Source organism: Lepidochelys olivacea (assembly GCF_965140295.1).
Source record: "Lepidochelys olivacea isolate rLepOli2 genome assembly, chromosome: 3".
Lineage (NCBI taxonomy): Eukaryota > Metazoa > Chordata > Testudines > Cheloniidae > Lepidochelys > Lepidochelys olivacea.
In genome coordinates, this window is record NC_140413.1 from 34,490,892 (window position 1) to 34,510,578 (window position 19,687).

The 19,687-nt window shown below is 42.0% G+C and overlaps 1 protein-coding gene across 1 annotated transcript; it reads right to left on the reverse strand.

The window, feature by feature from the left end:
• Nucleotides 1-14,432: 14,432 nt before the first annotated feature.
• SOX11 (SRY-box transcription factor 11) lies at nt 14,433-16,702 on the reverse strand. The gene has a single exon (XM_084622953.1). The coding sequence runs from the start codon at nt 16,403-16,405 to the stop codon at nt 15,203-15,205; it is 1,203 nt and encodes a 400-aa protein (XP_084479079.1). The 5' UTR covers nt 16,406-16,702; the 3' UTR covers nt 14,433-15,202.
• Nucleotides 16,703-19,687: the final 2,985 nt, after the last annotated feature.

Here is a 19,687-nt window from a genome sequence, read left to right on the forward strand (position 1 = left end):
TCTACTCTATTTTAGTCAATTGTTTTTCACTCCACTGAAAACGTATTTACTTAATTTTAACATAGGTGATTACATTTATTTTCTCTTTTTATTAAGAACAGGAATTTATTTTTCTAAGTATTTTGGCATTTATGTTTACCGATCAAAAGCATGTACATTTGACTCCATCATTACTATTAGCATTAGACATGGAATTACATTTATTTTCATATGAATTTTAAGTTATTTACAGATATAATTTAAAATACAATTTGAAAATAAGCAACCTTCATCTGTCCAAAGTTATGTGTTTAGCTAATGTTTGTTTGTTTTTTTGAAACTGGCACTGCTAAGGTGAATGCAAGCTAAATTTACATTCTAGAAGGATACTAGTATTTGATTGAACCACTTTAAATAATGAATGACAAAGCACAATCTGATAATAAAAGTAATAATAATTACTCCAGCCAGGACCGGTTAGGCATTTTAGAACTCACTACTCATAGAATTAAATTTAAGCATGAGAGAAATAAAATTATGAAATGCACAGACCAATAAAAAACTAAAATAACAGTACTGGAATCCTTAATGAGCTTTGAAAGAATAAAATTACAGCGAATGTATGTGCATTGCACATTTCAACAGGAAGCACAAAGAAGTAACAACAACAACAATAATATAAGTATGTGTGTGTGAGAGAGTGTGTGTGTTGAAGGGGGCAGTGTGCATGGGAGACTGTGTGTTTCTCAGAGAGATAGAGTGTGTGTTGCAGGGGGGTGAGAGAGACTGTGTGTGTGTGTGTGTGTGTGAGAGAGACAGGGTGTGTGTGTTGAGGGGGACTGTGTGTTTGAGTGAGCATGCCAGCACACTGTCTCCTTAAGCCAAGCACTCAGGAGCCTGAACACTTGTTCAGTACAGCAATAGCTGCAGCTCCCACTCCTGAGCCAGAGGCACCAGCACAGACAAGGTCCCTATCCCCCCACAGCTCAGTGGAGACCTACTTAGGCACTGCTACCTCTAGCATAAGGCAAGGCCCCCAGGCCAGCTATGGATCAGCTTCCCAAAGAAGGGAAGACTGCTGCAAAAGCAGGAGTTGGACTGCCGGAGAGCAGCAGCTGCTGGCCAGGTGTCCAGCTCTGGGAGGGGTGACTACTGGGTGCGGGGGGGGGCAAAAGCAAATTTTGGGGTGGCTATAGCTCCCACAAAGCCCCACCAGCACTACCCCGTTCATAAAATTATAATGTGATATAAAACTCGAGGGGGGGACGGACAAGTGCCCCCTTGCACTCCCTAAATGGTGCCCGGAGAAGAGTCTGTTTGCATCAAAGCATACTCCTCTCCAGAGCATGACTCCCCTGTCCAAGATTCCCAAGTCTCACCGTTCCTCTGCTGTCCACAGGTGTCTCTGAAATCCACTAGCAGAGTGTTGCATCCCTCTCTAGAGCTGGTCCACATAGAGAATGACAACCTACTTCCTCAGTCAGCTACTCCATTAACTCAAGAGGTAGGGTTTTGTGCAGTGGATCAAAATGTTCTGACCCTACTGATGAACCATGTTGGAGTCAATATGATGTCACGTGATGGAGTTTATGCTTTTTCAGCTTCGTCTTTTAAAAATGTAGGAAATTACACACAAAATCTATGTTAAAAGAACGTTTAAGGCTGCAAAATCAAACACTTGAAGTTAGGGGATGTCAGAATTGGGGCTGAATGTGTGTTTGCATTATGATAGTGTTTCATTACATGATCACGTACTATTTTTCCCACAGGACCCCTGCCTCATTCAAGATGGACCTGCTCTGGGGATGAATCAGGGCTGTGTACCTATTGTCGGTACCAGGAGACGGTGGGCCTAAGCCTGCCAATAGTTAAAGGCCCTCCCCCTTAGCTGGCAGAGAGGGGACCAGTAAATTCAGGTCATAACTGAATGCTGAGGTCCGGGGACAACAGGAACAGGAGTGAGAGTCATAGGGAAAAATCATGGGATTGAAAAGAGTTGCCAAGAACAGAACCCACAACAGGACCCACTGCTCCTCAAAGGCATCCAAGGAGGCAGTAGACACTGCCCAATCACTTGTGTGTAGTGAAGGAAACTGTGGTCTGTAGGACCGTGCTTCACTTGTTGTAGAAGTGGAACGTGTTCTGTGAATGAGGCAAGGAAGAGAAAGGTTAAGGCAGTTTAATTTTGCCCTGGAGTACTGGATTATATTCCTGTCTCTGCCACAGAGTTCCTGTGTGATATTAGTCAAGTCACTTAAACTTTTCACAGGTGGTGACTTATGGTGTGTTCTTAATTTTGAGTCCCTAACTTGAGACCCTGGAGCCTGACTTGCAGAAGTGCTGAATTCTTACCAATGCAACTGAAGTCAATGGGAGCTGTGCTTTGAACTGTACATAATGCTATATACTCTAAAGTGTCTCAAATGGGGCACCCAAAATTCGTGGATACTTTTGACCGTAATGTCTCTGTGCCTCAGTTCCCCATCCATAAAATGGGGATAATACCCACTCACCTCACAGGTGAGGTGTTGCTCAAATAAATTATTGCTTTCAAAGCCCTCAGATACTGTAGTGATGAAAACCACTAAAAAGCCCATAAGGAAATTAATTCTGTCTTCAATGCAGGGTTTTAATACTGTACAATAAATAAGGCGTGCGGCCACATATTGAACAGTGAGGAGAAATCCCAAATATTGAAGTCAAAATATTGAAGCCATTAAGGGAGCACCATCCATTCTGTGCACTGAATTAGGTCCTGTAGAAAAAATATTATCAAAAAGAAAAGGAGTACTTGTGGCACCTTAGAGACTAACCAATTTAGAGCTGTAGCTCACGAAAGCTCATGCTCAAATAAATTGGTTAGTCTCTAAGGTGCCACAAGTACTCCTTTTCTTTTTGCGAATACAGACTAACACGGCTGTTACTCTGAAAAAAATATTATGTGATCATGGAATTAAAGACTATATCATAATGCATATGCACAAGGGAGAAAAATTAAGGTTACTTAAGCAGTCTTAGTTTTGGTATGTTCTGACTTTTGAGTGCTTGACTTCACAACTTTAATAATCTTCCCCAGGGAATGGCTGGAAAGAGAGCCTGTGGAGCAAGGAAGATAAGGGCTGTTAACTTTGAGTCCACAGCCTTCTTATATGACTTTATCATATGCCTTCAGCATCATTTTATTGTAAATATTTTGTATATTTTATGTAAATGATATACAAAATCACAGGTTGCAGTCTTCGATGTGTCTGAGGGTAGTATACACACTTTTTTTTGCACCCAAACACCATCTCTACTGTAAAAAGAAAAGGAGTACTTGTGGCACCTTAGAGACTAACCAATTTATTTGAGCATAAGCTTTCGTGAGCTACAGCTCACTTCATCGGATCCTTATCCGATGAAAGCTTATGAGAGAGGAGAGGCTGAGGGAGCTGGGATTGTTTAGCCTGCAGAAGAGAAGAATGAGGGGGGATTTGATAGCTGCTTTCAACTACCTGAAAGGGGGTTCCAAAGAGGATGGCTCTAGACTATTCTCAATGGTAGCAGATGACAGAACGAGGAGTAATGGTCTCAAGTTGCAGTGGGGGAGGTTTAGATTGGATATTAGGAAAAACTTTTTCACTAAGAGGGTGGTGAAACACTGGAATGCGTTACCTAGGGAGGTGGTAGAATCTCCTTCCTTAGAGGTTTTTAAGGTCAGGCTTGACAAAGCCCTGGCTGGGATGATTTAACTGGGAATTGGTCCTGCTTCGAGCAGGGGGTTGGACTAGATGACCTTCTGGGGTCCCTTCCAACCCTGATATTCTATGATTCTATGCCACAAGTACTCCTTTTCTTTTTGCAAATACAGACTAACACGGCTGTTAGTCTGAAACCTGTCATCTCTACTGTATTTTCCTAACCACTGTTGTGGTATGTGGGAATATCCTGAATTACCGAATGCTACATAACTTAATTACCCACCTAGCCTGTAAGTGTGATTATTTCTGGCTTACATATGGCAAAACTGAGGCACAGGGAAATTAGGTGTCTTGCCCAACATCACACTACAAATCAATTAGATTTGAATTAGAATTGCAAATAGAGCTCAAGACTCCTGGTTTACAGTTCCCTACTCTATCCAGCAGACAATGTTGTTCTCAATGTAAAAAACACTGCAATACAAAGTATGTTGTATTTTATTCAATTATCTAAGGAGAAAATTAACAAAAGTATTAGGAGGGATATTTTTAAAGGCATGAATGGGAATTAGCTGTCCAACTCTCATTGACTTTCAGTAGAAGCTAGGTGCCTATATACCCTTTGTACCCTTGAAAATCTCTCCGTAGGGGACTTTCAAGTGAGGAGATTTGCACTGTAGCAATATCATCACGTCAGCAACTTTGTTCTGACCTCTAAAAAGTTTGCGTACTAAAACTCAATAAGCAACCAAAGTGACAGTCAAATATGAAGGTTACATTATTTGTTTTGCAGCACATTTTGATGTGTTTTTATTACACTTGCATACAGACCACAACTGTCAAAATAGTGGGAGCGAGTATATGTAAAGCTGATTTACAGATAACTAGCCCAAAAGCAGACTGTCTTATTTTATATCAATGACTTAAAAATGTATCTGCGGTGCACAGAGGGATGTTACAGAGGGTTAAGGGCATGTACACTTAGTGTCACAGAGAAAATAAATATTTATGAGTTTGAAATATATGGATGCTGCATTATTGTGAAACTTAAGGGCACAATTGTGCTAGTATGACTAAGAGTCACACCTTTTATTCATTTTGCATTTTTGCCAGTTGTAGCAGCTTACAAAGGAGTTCTGTCTCATTCCTTATGAGCCCTCTGAAGTGCATTACATTATAATAACTGAAAAGACTGATGTTTTCTAGTTTACACACATCTCAGTAGATTTTCAAATAACTCTCGTTTTCCAAGTAACTTCTGAATCACTGGAAAACACTGACTATACGTTAAATCTTATAGAGATATCAAATCTCATCTGAAAGGGGTAAGGTACTTTATCCTACCTATGGAAAATAAAAACACTGCCATTTTTAAAAATGGAGAAACTGTTGGGGATTTTTTTTTATTATTCTTTAACTCAGAAATGGCTATAGGAATTATGCTCAAATTTTCGTAAAAAGATCACGTTGAGATAGACTCCTAACCGGAAAGCTTTCAGTCCAAAAGGTGAAACCTTCCACAAGTTATAAGTAACTGAATTTGGGAGAAGAAAAGGAGTACTTGTGGCACCTTAGAAACTAACCAATTTATTTGAGCATAAGCTTTCGTGAGCTACAGCTCACTTCATTGGATGCTTATGCTCAAATAAATTGGTTAGTCTCTAAGGTGCCACAAGTACTCCTTTTCTTTTTGCGAATACAGACTAACACGGCTGCTACTCTGAAAGCTGAATTTGGGAGGTTATAATGGATACTTTTTTGTGCATCAGGATAGTTACTACAAGTAATCACTTTCCTATGTACACACATACATGCGTGTGAATAATTCTCTGAGTGGTGGTGTTATCTATGTGATATACGGCATGTATTATTGACATGTACCTTTGACTATGTCTACCTACTGTGACTGTGTCTGCATATGCATCCATCTCTGTTGAGATAACTTCCGACATTCCAAATTTAAAAACAACATCAGTCAGTCACCAAAACCAATTTGCTGGAAGAATCTTTCTTTCTTTCATCCCAAACCCTCCTCCATCAAGTAACACTGACCCAAGGCTCTAATCAGACAATACCTCCAAAACTGACAGTTTTAAGATCTGATGTCTTATGACCCATCAACTCTAGAAACAAATTTATACAACTGGCTAGGAGAGACTCCTAACTTTCCAGTGGGGCACACACCCCATTTGCTTCTAGCACTAATAGGATCTCATATATATCAAATCTTAAACTCGTAAGATTATGTATAAAAACCCTATTTTAGTAATTCTAGTGGTTTCTAAAATGCATAGAATTTTCTCACTCACAGGCCTGGACAGATGGAATCAGGTTAAGAGTTTTCAAAAGCACTCAGGGTCAGCTTATTTCTCCCATGGGAGACAAAGGAAGATTTACCACTGACATCAATGGAAACAGAGTGTGAAAATCCCATCAATGGTGATTAAAAACCTGGTCTTTACAGGCAGAGGAATATGAAAAATAGTACCAATAACCTCCCAGATTAATGTTTCCTCCCCCCCTCCTCCCCACTATGGAAATTCCCTCCCAAAGGTACCATTGGTCTGAGACCCAAGATAGGCAATATTCAGTCCTGGCCCAGAGGTAGATTTTAAGGTCTGATATCCTGTAGACCCACAAGCTAGAAAATTGCAACTTGACCACTGGAACATGGATATTTCTAGCTTTTTAATGAGATACAGGACATTGGTTTCTAGCTCTGGAAGATCCTAACATACTGGACCATAAAATTGTGACACTTTAATATATATATAAGCTATTTTATGCTATTTTTAGAGATTTCTATGTTTGCCTTGCTTCTTGGTGCTGTACAGTGGGATTTAGGGTAACTAAGGCTTTATAGGCATAAGAATTCAAAAATTAGTCCTACACTATCCTACAGATAGCAAGTGTGAAAAAATCGGGATGGGGGTGGGAGGTTATGGGGGTCTCAATAAGACAAAGCCTCAAATATCGGGACTCTCCCTGTGAAATTGGGACATCTGGTCACTCTACCCAACACATTGTTTTAAAACTCTGTAAAACAATTATAAATAGCTTTTGTGTAACGTTTGTAGCATGTATAGAATAAATGATGGTATGGTGCTGTATAAAGAGTTTATTGGCACTGGTCTGGAATGACCAACATATGCCCATGAATGCCCCTGTCTATCCCAAATGCATACAGATGAAACCTTTATACTACACCACACTGTCTGATAACCACATGCAGATAATAAACAGCTTATTCATGGGAAGCGTGCTTTTTTTTAAAGGAATCATATCTTAAAATGCTCTACATACTCTTGGAAAGCTAGGTAGGCATTATTATTTCTTCAGTAAGCAGCCTTAGGAAATAAGACAGCTAACCACAGTGATTTTTTTTTTTCTGCTCAAGATGTCCTAATGCTCCAGAATATCTAAGGAACTCTTTTACTTGATGAATCAATTGTACAGGTAAGAGTCTGTTCTCAGGTTTGGAGGACTTAACCTGCTCCCATTGGCTTTTCTACTGTTGATTTTATTAATTATTAATTGCATTATCATAGCTACTAGGAGTTCCAGTCATGGAACAGGACCCCATTGTTCTAGGTGTTATACAAAGAGAGAACAACAACAACAACAACAACAAAATAGGCACTGATCAAAGAGCTTATGATCCTTTCCTACATGCAGGAAGCTACAACCCCACCATACATCAAGATGTGGATACAACAAAGTTTTCAGGTTTATATTTACATATCCAAGTCAATCTTTGAAGATATACATATTAAACAAAAGTTAACCCAGTACAAGTCTTGTTTGTCCTTTGGTGAATGATGAAATGTGTACATGTAAGACCTTTGGAGGTTGAATTTTAGCAACAGATGGGTTGTGCTATTGTGCATTTTGAATGTTACAATATAACACAATCATTTCTATAAAACCATATTTAATATACAACAAACTCTCACCACATAAACACATTAAAACACCTTATTATAGTTCCAAGAATCAATTACAGGTTTTCATAAAAACATTTTCATATCTAGAATCTTAATACAGAATGATTTATTTCTATGCCAAAATACATTTAGACTGTAAACTGTTTGTAGAAAAAGACAAGAGAATTGGGGTTTGCTGGTATTTAATCTATCTTATTTCTTTCTTTCATGTTCTACTTTGAAACATATCTGAAATGTTTACATAAAACACTTTGTCTTTTATACGAAGTTCTAACCAACAAAAAAGAAAAAAAGAAAAAAGAGAGAGAAAGAGAGAGAGGAAGAAGAAAATTGTCTCTTCACTTCACTGTCTTTTGGATGTGCACAGAACAGCATTCACTGTCTGCACATGCTACCCTGGTCAGGACTGTGTGCCATGTTGGTTTTGAAAGAAAGACACAACATTCCCTTTTAATACAAGTATTGGGTGCTCACAGAATGAAGAATGGAGCCCCACTAATAATTGAATTGCATTTAGCAAATAAAAACTGGGGGAAAAAAATCCACATAAAAACACATATGAAGATTGATCACACAATTTTATTAGAGTCTTTTGAACAATTGTATTATGTTGTTCCTTTATTTAAAAACTCTTGCAAAAAAAGACATTGGAGTGGACTGTTTTCAACCCTGAGCATTAACACTGCATATCAAGTACTGTAGTAAAGAAGCTGGTTAAGATTGTAGCACTAGCACAAAGTCACTGATATTAATCCTCTAAATGATCAGGTTTTTACAAAAAAAATACATAGTTTTCAATAAATAATGCTTAATTTTACAACTTTGATACAGCAATGTCATACACTGTTTTGACACATACTAAACTCTGCATGCTATATAGTCTACTAGAAGACAAAACTTTGCCATGCATTTTCCTTTACTAGTGCTAGAAAACACTTTGTCCTCCAGTGCATTGCCTCAAGCAGCCTTATCCTCTTCTTTCTATCTCATAGCAATAGGCCGTGCACTGGCATGCAAAACCTTAAGAAAAGGTTCCCCCCCACCATCACTCAGACTTCTAAACAAAAGTACTTTTCAGCTTTCCCCCCCAGACCTGGAGTGTCTATGAAAATGAATTTCATGTGGCCTTTGAAAAGGCTTTGAAATTACATATTTTAAAAGTGTCATGCTGAAAAACGGCTCTAAAACATTCAGTTTTCCCCACTGTGGCCATCATGCAACATCTTTGAAATGTTGTAACCATCAAATGTCCCACATTGGAAAAATAGGCCTCCATTTTAAAACAGCCCCCACTCCCCCCGAAAAAAGTATCACAGCATTTATTTAGAGACTCCAAAACTCCAACATATGTACAAGAGCAAAACCAGATAGAAATTGCAAATGAGCTAACAATGGCATATAACTCTTCTTCCTGGTATACCCAGGAGTTGAGGCAAGTTGGCTTTGGAGATACGCAGGAAGATGGAAACAAAATCAAATTGTGATAAATAGAAGTTCCTGGAATAGTATTTATTATTTGATCAAATTTCTTCAGATGGTAAATCACTGTTGTTTTTATTTTCTGTGAGGTGAATGTTACTATAATGTGATACCATGATAATCAAACCAGTCTTAATTTCTGGAGGTTCACAAATCTTAGTAGCTTGATTTCCTCATGTTCATTCACTCTGCAAGATTTCACTTCACAGAAAATCCAGATATAATAGCTAAGCACAAAAAAAGTTTGATTAAATAATAAGCACTGGAACCTCCAATCTCACACTTCCAGGTTGTTTGTTCATCATTGAAAACCACTCACCCCTTCTTGACCATATTGCTTTAGGGGTTTACTTTCATATAGAGAAGTCATTGCTTTGAAACTGCTGTCAATCACAATCTTCTAAGAGTTTTTAAAATATTCCTATCTTTGCACTGGCATAAGTATTGGGTTTCCTAAGAGAAACTCTACCCAATGAAGGTATTACTTTTTATACATGAAACAATACAAGTTTTGTTTCCCTTTTTCGTAAGTCATTCTACACTTTCTGCACATTTGTGCTTTATATTGAATATAAAAATAGGTCTTTAAAACTCTATTTACTTTAAACTCACTAAAAAACTACTTGCTTGTGAAATTCTCTTACAAATTCACTGCATCCATGTAGAGAAGATAAAACTAATTAGGCAGTTAATTGATACAGGTAGTGTGTAAAAAAATAATAAATTTTAAAAATCACAGCCTGAAATTTGGGAAAAAAGAGAAATTGAAGGAATAAAATTGTATAGTTGAAATGTAAGGCATCTCAGTATAGGGAGTTTCTTTCTGGTCATTATCATAAGTGAAGATTAAGGGCAATTTAGAAAGAGAACTACGTTTTTCAAAAAAACAGGAAGAATTGGGACCCAATTCCGCACATCCTTCTTGAAGCAAAAAACTCTCATTAAGCTCAATGAGAATTTTTGTTAAGAAATGCAGGTATAAGCACATACCAGGGCATCAATATGAAGATGTGGCAAGGTTAGAGAGAAAATGAATGAACTATAATGGAGTATCAAATAGCTGAAAACTACATGGCCCTGATTCTTACCTCACAGGAGTTTCACACTAGAATAACTATAGAGTTGCACTTGATTTACACTTGTGTAAGTGAAGAAGCAGGACACACAGATGCAAACCACATTCAGTAGACTCTACCTTTGGGGAAGTTTACCCTGGGTGGATGTGGATGCCTACACTTTAGACCACGAGACATTTAAAAGACATTTTGAATATGTCTTCCTGTTAAATTTGAAAAATATTGTCCTTTTAAAGGAATTAAACAATTTACTGTGAGTTAGTACTTTTACAGTTGAGAGAATAAACAGAAGACAGCAACCAAAAGGGAAAATGTCAATTGAAGTTAACTTCCAAAAACGTTCATTTTCAAAATCTAAAAAATACCACCACCTTTTTCTAGGTCTGATATTTAAGTGAGATCCTAAGCTGTTTTTTCCAATTGGAAAAAGCTGAGTTTCTTCTTTTGTGCCCATAAGTCTGCTTACACAAAGAAAAATACTTTACGGAGACCAAATGAAAACAGGGGTAATAAGAAAGTAAATGGGAGACACTAAGCCTGGAACATAAAGATTTCTCCAAGAGGGTAGTCAACAAGAATTCATATGCATACTTAAAAGGAAAAACTGGGAATAGGATTATTCAATTTGACCAGAAACACCCCACACATAAAATATGAGGGTAACCTAGCTGATGTGATCTTTAGTGACTGTAAGACTGCTCTTACTCTCACTAAAATGAGTGGGAGTTCAGGCATTGATTTCAACAAGGAGCAAGTTCTAGCCCTAAAAGTCTCGTGGCTTAATTAGAATATTCATTCATTTTCCTTGGGCAATATGCAAAGTTAAGCTCTCAAATGAATTAAATGTCAAACTTTTTGGGAAAAAAAATATGTACTGTCCCCCTGTACATTGCATCGTCACTCAAAATATTAATTTTACATGTTCCCTTCCAAAAGCCAAGACTCTTTTGGCAGGGTGTTTTTTTCCTTTGACTAAAGTAGACCTGTTGCTCTTTAAAATCTGCCTGACTGCTCTATACTTGGATATTTCAAATTAGTTATTCTTGATTAATATTTTGTAATGATAATTGTAAAAATTTCCTCCAAAAATTTTTGTGAGCTGAAACATATACCTTATTACAAACTGAATCCAGCTTAGATTTGACCATCATTAATACATAACTCACTGAACATTTGCAAAACACAAATGTTCAATTACACTGCCTATCATTTTAATAAACAAGGATGCATATCAGAAAGAAGGGAGTGGAAGAAATTGTCCACACCCTCTCATGATAGCTTGAAGAATTGCTAAGAGAATTTTGGCTCAGTTTTAAAGGATTGGAATATGATCATCTAATGCTATCACCCTAGCCCATGAACTGGTTTTCAATAGTAGGACAGCTAATGGCTAGGCTGTAGAGCACTTTACTTCTTTTTCTTTCTTTTTTTTCTTTTCTTTTTGCCTTAGAAGAGATAAATGTCATTTGTTTTCAGTCTAATTGCTAAGTAATTATATAGAGAACATACTAATCATTTGAGACCAAAAAAACTTAAAATTCAAGAAATTCTGTTTTATTGAGGACTATCCATTGCCAAGGATATTTTGTGTGTTGTACTTGTTTGTTTTAAAACAGTTTTTTTTTTCATAAAGAATTATCACAATGCAAGACATAAATTTAGGTTCCCAGATACTCTACATCTCTTTTCTGATAGCAAGGATTTAGGCCAAACATCTTTTATTTAGACTCATGAGTAAGTTTTTTAAATTATTATTATTATGAGAAAGAGATCAGATTATATGAATCATTTAACTACCAGATTATTTAACTAACCTAAAGTAGCTATCTCACCACTTAAATGCCTAAGAGTTGTCTTTGATTAAACATAACATGCATGCAGGTTTAAATGTTGTGTTTTATTATGCCTTACAAATATGTATGCAGGATTTTCATTTTCAGCAAGTCTGAAAGCCTGTAGCAGTGGTTGCCACCAAAATTACCAGCACAGTGAATTGTCCTTGTAAACAGCTGGATCATTTATTAGTGGATAAAAAGATAAAAGGATCGACCAATGCCTATCAGATAAAAAGTAAACTTCTTGAGAAACACACTTCCACCTTGAGTCTGTTTATTGCCATCAGCAGTTCTTTCAAAGTGTAAAACTGAAATCTGACGGCTCCTAAGGGGGAAAAAAATGCACATTTACAAAGTCTGTTCATCTGCAGCAGCCGCTCACATCCGCCCTTCCCACGCCCCAGCTCTCAGACAGGCAAAGGCAACTGCAAAGAAGAGGGAATTGGAGCAGGGATCCCCTGGGTTCTCCAGCTGCCGGCGGGGCGGAGGTTAGCGCCGTGCCACTGCCGAGGAGGGCGGCAGCACGCTCTGGGCAGGGCATCGGTAGCTACGAGCCCGCCCAGGCCGCTCAAAGGGAAGGGCGGCAGAGGCAGAGCTGGCTGGGGGCAGATCGCTCCGGCTCCGCGAGCTGGGGGCCAGCAGCGCCTGTGCGCGCCCGGCTCGGGCGGGGAGGGAAGCCCTGCACAGAAGGGACAGGGCAGAGATCAAAGCTGGCTGCACCTCCGCCCCTGCGGCAAACTGGAGGCCTCAGCCCGCCCCTTCTTGAGCAGGATCCCCCGGCTGCGGCCGGCCTCCCCGGTTTGGAAGCCCCGCACCCGGCCGCTGCTGCCTCCCTGCGACCCGCCTCGCCTGCCCCTGCGGAAGGGATGCACGGGGAGGCGGGAAGCAGCCGCCAGCCCAGCACCGTGCTGCCCCGGCCGGCGTGGGGGGCGGAAAAAGGCGGGGAGGCTCGCGCGCCCCGCCCAGGGGGAGCCAGCCGCTCTCCGGTCCCTCCCCGCCGCTGCACCCCGACTCCTTCGCCCGGTTCCCCCGTTTAAGACTGGCGGGGCTGGGGGAGGGGGAGTGGGGGGTAGGAGAGAAGCTGCTAAAAATAACCAGCGCGCCTGCCGCCGCACAGCCTTCGCTGGCCGCACATGGCCGGACACACCCCCTCCGCGCACTGCCAGCCTGGCCCGCCGCGCCGCACAGCCCAGCCCACGTGGAAGGGACCCCGGGAGCCAGCGCAGCCCCCTCCCCGAGAGCCTGAGGGAGACTCCCCCAGGCCGAGCAGGGAGCGAGCTAGCACCGGCCCCCGACGCTGCCCTCCGGAGAGCCGAGCCCTGCCACTTGGGGGAGCGAGGCCAGAGCCATCCCCGCCTCCTACGCGCACGGATCGCAGCCTGAAAGGTGTCCTTACCCCGCCGCCCCGGAGATGGGGAGAGGGCTAGAATCCCCCCTCGGCAAAGGGCCCCTCCGCTAGCCACACTCAGCTGGGATGCGCCCCCCCCCCCCAGCCCTTCGCCGAGGGGAGATGCAGCAACGACAGAAGGCAGGTAAACGGGCAGAGAAGCTAACACTCAAGCGTGCCTGGAATCACGTTCTCCGGGATGCTCCCCGCCATCTTTCTATGGGCTCCTGAGGGCCAGCCACCCCCGGGGTCTCCCCTTCTAGGGTAGGTGGCCGCGGAAAGCTGGCTGGGGGAGCGGGGTAAAATCAGCGATTTTACACGTTTGTGGAATAAAAAGCTGTCTTAACGTTCTCCCCCCTGGCTACATGCAGACACAGCCGCCTACAGCTCCGCGGGTGGGGCGTGGGCACAGGGCATCGCCAGCGTTACTTCTACAGACACTAATAGCGATTCGAGTTTCTATCAGTTCCAGCTGATTTATTAAAATTGTCAAGATACAGACTTTCAGCATAAAAAAAAGGCAATGATGTTGACAGTGCACAAGTCTGCTTTTGCCATCATTTGCTACAAAATATGCAGATGGTCTGTACTTTAGATTATATTGCACAAAATGAGAAACTTTTTTTAACTATGTGCCTTTTTTTGCTAAAAATCGAGAATCCAGTTTCATACCTTCCATCTGGGGCCCCATCCACATATCACAGCGTATGAGATACATAAAGTCCTACTATAGTACAGTACATATACAATCTTTTAAACTAAGATAACAGCTCTGAGGTCTATATCACCATTTTCAATAAATCTTTACCTACAAATATTGAACAAATCTGAACTATAGCTGTACAAAAAAGTTTCTTTTTTTGTTTTAAACCACAAGGCCTTTAGATGCAAGGATTATTTTTAAAATGTTAATCCTTTTAAAACCAGGACGTAACGTACCAACAAACTTGCATGCTAAAAACAGAAAAGAAAAAAAATAAAAGGGAAGAAGTGCCTGAAAAGTCTTACTGAAAAAACACAGCAAGAATGTTCCCTTTTCACTGTACAAAAATACGCCTGAAAATATATTAATTTTTAAAAAAGACTGAGGTCTGTTATGTATCAAAAATGTTTCAATACCTTTTTGTACTGAGGTCTAGGCTGTCTGGTATTCAATCAAGGAGGTATAAGGGAACAAGTTACAAAAAAAAAGTTGGCAAGTAGAAATCACATTTGTAAAACCATAGACAATTTGATCTGAAAAGTAAACTCTGATCTTAAGTCAGTTCACAGTTTTTTTTTTCTTTTTGTAAGCGTTTGTACAGTCTGCATTTTTTCAAGCTCCCTGCAGCTTTGTTAAGAATCGGATGCATAGAAGACATCAGTTTTCTCCCTCCAAAAAAAGTTGCAATGGTCCCTTTCAGAAAAAAAAAAATCAAATCAGAACAGTTCTTTTAAGATCTCTCGCGGGAAAAAAAAATCCACAACCCCCTTGAGTAACAGTTGTGCTGCCAAAAGACTTCTTTGCAGACCATCTTCCAGACTTCAATCACAGACCGACAAGCTTCGAATATCGACTTCTGAATCATTTTTCCCCCAGTCCCCCATGCCTTTTTGTTGTTGTTGCGATCACCAAATTAAAAAAAAAATCATAACTCCGGGCTCGGTTTGGAACTAACTTTGAGACTTACAAAAAAAAAATAGAAAAAAAGAAAAAGAAAAGAAGACATTTTATTATTTCATTTTTTTACTCCCCCACTTCCATCACATCATCACCAGCATCATCTTTCCTCTCCGATTTCTCTGCTCGGTTGTTCTCACCAGCGACACGCCTTCCCGCGGCTCAGTAAGTGAAGACCAAGTCGGAAAAGTTCGCTTCCAGCCAGTCCCCTGCGATCATTTCGCTCAGCTCCGGGGTGCAGTAATCGGGGAACTCGAAGTGAGAGCCCAAGCTGCCCTCGCTGAACGAATCCAAATCTTTATCCACCAGGGACAGAGACAGGTTCCCCGAAGCGGAGCTCACCCCCAGCTCCGGGGCGGCGTGAGGGTGCTGGGAGAAATTCAAGCTCAGGTCGAACATCAGGTCGTCCGTCTCTTCGCTGCTGGAGGAGGAGGTGGAGATGGACCTGGACGACGCCGGGGACAGGCTGGGCTGCTGCTGGGTGTTCTGCTTGGTGATGTTCTTGAAGTTGTAGTACAGTCTGTTGCTGCCGCTGCTGCCGTGCGAGGCGGCGCCGCCCCTCACCTCTTCGTACAGGCTGGCCCCCTCGGTGGACTCTGCCGAGGAGCTCAAGGTGGGACTGGCCGGGACTTTGGCTACATTATATCGCCTCTGCTGCTGCTGCTCGTCTTCCTCGTCCTCCTCCTCCTCCGCCTCTTGCTTGATCCTGAGCTGCAGCTCGTCCTCCTCCTCCTCCTCCTCCTCCTCCTCGTCCATGAAGACGCACTTGACGGTTTTGCTGCTCACTTTCAGGGTGCCGTAGACATAGTCCTCCCCGGCGTAGTCCCCGGGGTGGGTGGCTTTAGCCCCGGGCTTGGCGGGAGAGGAGGAGGAGGAGGACTTCAGCTTGCTACATTTCTTACTGGAGCTCTTGGCGCTTTTGCTGCTGCTGCTGGTGGGTGCGTTTTTCTCCGGGCTCTGGCTGGCACTGGGCTTGGCTGATGGGTCCATTTTGGGCTTTTTCCTGGGTCTGTATTTGTAGTCGGGGTAATCGGCCATGTGTTTGAGCCTCAGTCTCTCCGCCTCCCGGATGAAGGGGATCTTCTCGCTGTCCTTCAGCATTTTCCACCGCTTGCCCAGGCGCTTGGAGATCTCCGCGTTGTGCATGTCCGGAGACTGCTCCATGATTTTTCTCCTCTCGATTTTAGACCACACCATGAACGCATTCATCGGTCTCTTAATGTGCCCTGAAGCCGTTTTGCACCAGTCCGGGTCGCTCTCATCCAAAGCGACCGGGCTGCATGCCATAAACTCGCCCTCTTCGGTGTCCATCGCCTCCCTGGGCAGATTGCTTTCAGTCTCTGTACTTTCTGCTTGCTGCACCATGCCGGGCTTGGAGCGATTTCTTTGTGTGTGCCAGCCCTTTCTCTGCCCCGCCACACGAGCCCTCGGGAGTCACAAGGCGAAGCCCCGCGTGCGAGTTGCAAGGTCCCTCCTGCGCCTTTCCTTCCCCGCTCGCACACGGCCGTCTCTGCTCCCCTTGCACCAGGCACCCGCAGGACTGGGACGCTCTGCGGCTCGGCTCTTTCCCCTCCCCCCGGCGGCGGCGGCAGCAGCACCGGCAGCCGCCCGGACCCCGAGCTCTCACTAGATCACACGCCCCCTTCTGCAAAAGTTGCGGCCGGGTCCCCTCCGAACTAGTTATCAGGGTTTCATATGAGTGACATCACTCCCCCAGCCAGCCAATGGTGTAACTCGGGCTCCTCCCACTGGCTCCTCCCCTCTGCCTTTATTGAAGTCCCCCCCATGCGCCACCCGCCCTTCGCACCGTTTTAGTGGGGGAGGTGTGGAATTGGAAGAGGCTGGGCTGGGAGCTTAATCTTAATATACATATATGAAAAATGACTTGCATGGGTCATTTAAGATGGGTTGTATTAATGCTTTCACCATCTCCTCCTGGGCTGGCTATTAGAAAGCATAGCAATTTGTTTTGCTAGAGAGTGTGGGATAGTGGATGTGAATCTGGTGCGATTATTTCCCATTGCCTAGTGCAGTCAGGCTGGGTGAGCTCATGTCCTAGGGACTGAGGTGCATCCTCCGGGCATCTGCTCTCTGTGCTTCCAAGTAACTGAAGATGGCGCTTTAACACTACAAGCTTTTCAAAAGCATGCAGCTAGTTACTTTTTTGCAAGGCAAAGAAATCAGTTTAAAGATAAAGTGCTGATTTCTCATTCTCGGGTTTCCATAGTGTCTATTTTATCCCTTCTTTCTCTTATTCTCTTCCTCCGAACCTCCCCCACAGTCAAGGCATCACCTCTTTACTCATGGTTCTCTATCTGCCAATAGCTGGAGAAACAGTCAACGGTTTTGCTTTTGATCAGTTAAGATCAATGACACCTATTTGAGATGTGTGGATGTTTCGGACTTCAAAATCTGGTGGCTGTGACATTTACAGGCACAAATTGACCCATGGCCACCTCTGGCATTACTCACACCTGTGATCATTTTTTTTAAATCATGAAAAATATAGCATACGTTAAACAATCTAATTGCATAAAAACAGTACTTTGCCTGTCATGAATCATTTATTTTCACTTCCTAATTTCGACTAGACCATAATGCCAATAATTAGCCTTTTTTCCCCCGGGCTAGTAGTAAACCAGATTAAATAGGGCACTGTGTCACATGGTGATTTAAATCCACCCTTAACAAATCAGGGTGCATAGATGGTACTTAAAACATGTTTAAGAGGAGCAAGTTTCTCCCCACCCCCCCGCCGCCTTTCAATTTCATGGTGCTGTAAGGCTATCTACATGTTAGCTCCAGATGCTGGGGAGATAGGAAGGTCTAAGCACCAGATACTCCCTGGAGGGAAAAAGTAGGAAGGGTGGGAAAGAGGCAGAAACATAGCTCTCCACCCTATACCTCCCCAAGCACTGTCCAGATGCAGAGAGTGGAGGGAAGAGAGAGCACAGGATGGGAAAAGGAGTCTTGCAAATTACTGCCCCCATAACAAAAAGGGGCCATGTGAGAAATGTTGTCTCTGAGGCACAATGCGTCCCAGTCCTCCCCATGACGGTGCCTAATGACCCAGTCTAACCCATAATAATGGTTATTGTTTATCATCTGGGTTGTATGAGGTAAAAAGGAAAATGTGAATGGTATGAGTCAGCCTATCATAACATATTATGACTTATAGTAATATATTAAAATAGATCTTCCTAACAAGGGGGAGCAGACTCTTCAAAGCCTGGCCTACCTGAGGGATTGCCTATTTCCCTATGTAATACTGCCACCACTGTGGTCATCAGAGGAGCCTGAGTAGAATTCCCTTCATTATAAAAGAGGGAGAGAGGGTTGCTGGGCATTCTCTGTGAAGGCTTCACGACTCTGGTTTCTCCCCACCTGGTCTGAAGTAGATTGAATTCCGTGTCCATATGGGCACACTGCAAATGTCATCTGTTTGATAGGGGTTTTGGAGAGGGTGAGGGTATGCGTCCCACAATGATGAAGGGGTGGAAAGGAGTCTCTGTAGATGTCTGGCTGGCTGAGTTCCTGTGAAATGACTCCTGGCTGCTGGGATTTTATTATTAGTGATGTCACGGTGCCTAGAACCTTGGAGAAGTGTCAAAAAGGCTAACAGAATGTTAGAAACTATCAGGAAAGGGATAGAAACTAAGACAGAAAATACCAAAATGCGACTGTATAAATCCATGTGTTCCCATACCTTGAATATGGTGTCCAGTTTTGGTCACCTCATCTCAAAAAAAGATACAGTGGAACTGGAAAGTTGCAAGAAGGGCAACAAAGATGATCAAGAGAGACTACAAAGATTGAGGCTGTTAAGCTTAGAAAAGAGACGAGTAAGGGGGGTTATGACAGAAGGTTATAAAATCATGAATAGTGTGGAAAAAATGGTTAGTGACGTGTTATTTAACTTTTCCCACAATATAAAAACCAGGGGCCACATGATGCAATTAAGAGGCAGCAGATTTAATACAAACGAAGAAATACTTTTTCATGCAGCACACAATTAACCTTTGGAACTCATTGCTGTGGGATATTGTAAAGTCCAAAAGTATAACTGGGTTCCGAAAAAGAACTGGATAAGTTCATGGAGGATAGGACCATCAATGGCTGTTAGCCAAGATCAGGGATGTAACCTCTTGCTTGGGTTGATACTAAATCTCTAACTACCAGAAGACAGAGGTGGATCACTCCAACTGCCCTGTTCTGTACACTCCCTGTGAAACTCTGGTACTGGCCACTGTTGGAGACAGGATCCTGGGCTAGATGGACCATAGGTCTGACACAATATAGCCATTCTTACGTCTGGTCTTATGTTCTTTTTGTTATTTTAAATTTAAATAAATAACGTGAGTAGAGATGGTCGAAAAATGGAATTTCCATTCTGTGGGAAATTCTGAGATTTGGTGATATTCTGAATCAGAGTGAAAAGTTGAAATCTCAGAAATTTTGTGAAATATTTTTTCGACCTTATCAAAACATCTCATTTTGCTAAGGTTCAACTTTTTCATTTCAACTTTATTATTTTGACTTTTATGCTATACCATATAATTATAACATGTATTGTAATTTATAAGAACATAAAAGTTGAAATGATAAAGTCAAAACAGAACATTTTGACCTTATCAAAATGAAATAAAG

Coding starts and splice junctions, on each gene's coding strand:
- SOX11 (XM_084622953.1), bottom strand. CDS start 16,405: ATGGTGCAGCAAGCAGAAAGTACAGAGACTGAAAGCAATCTGCCCAGG.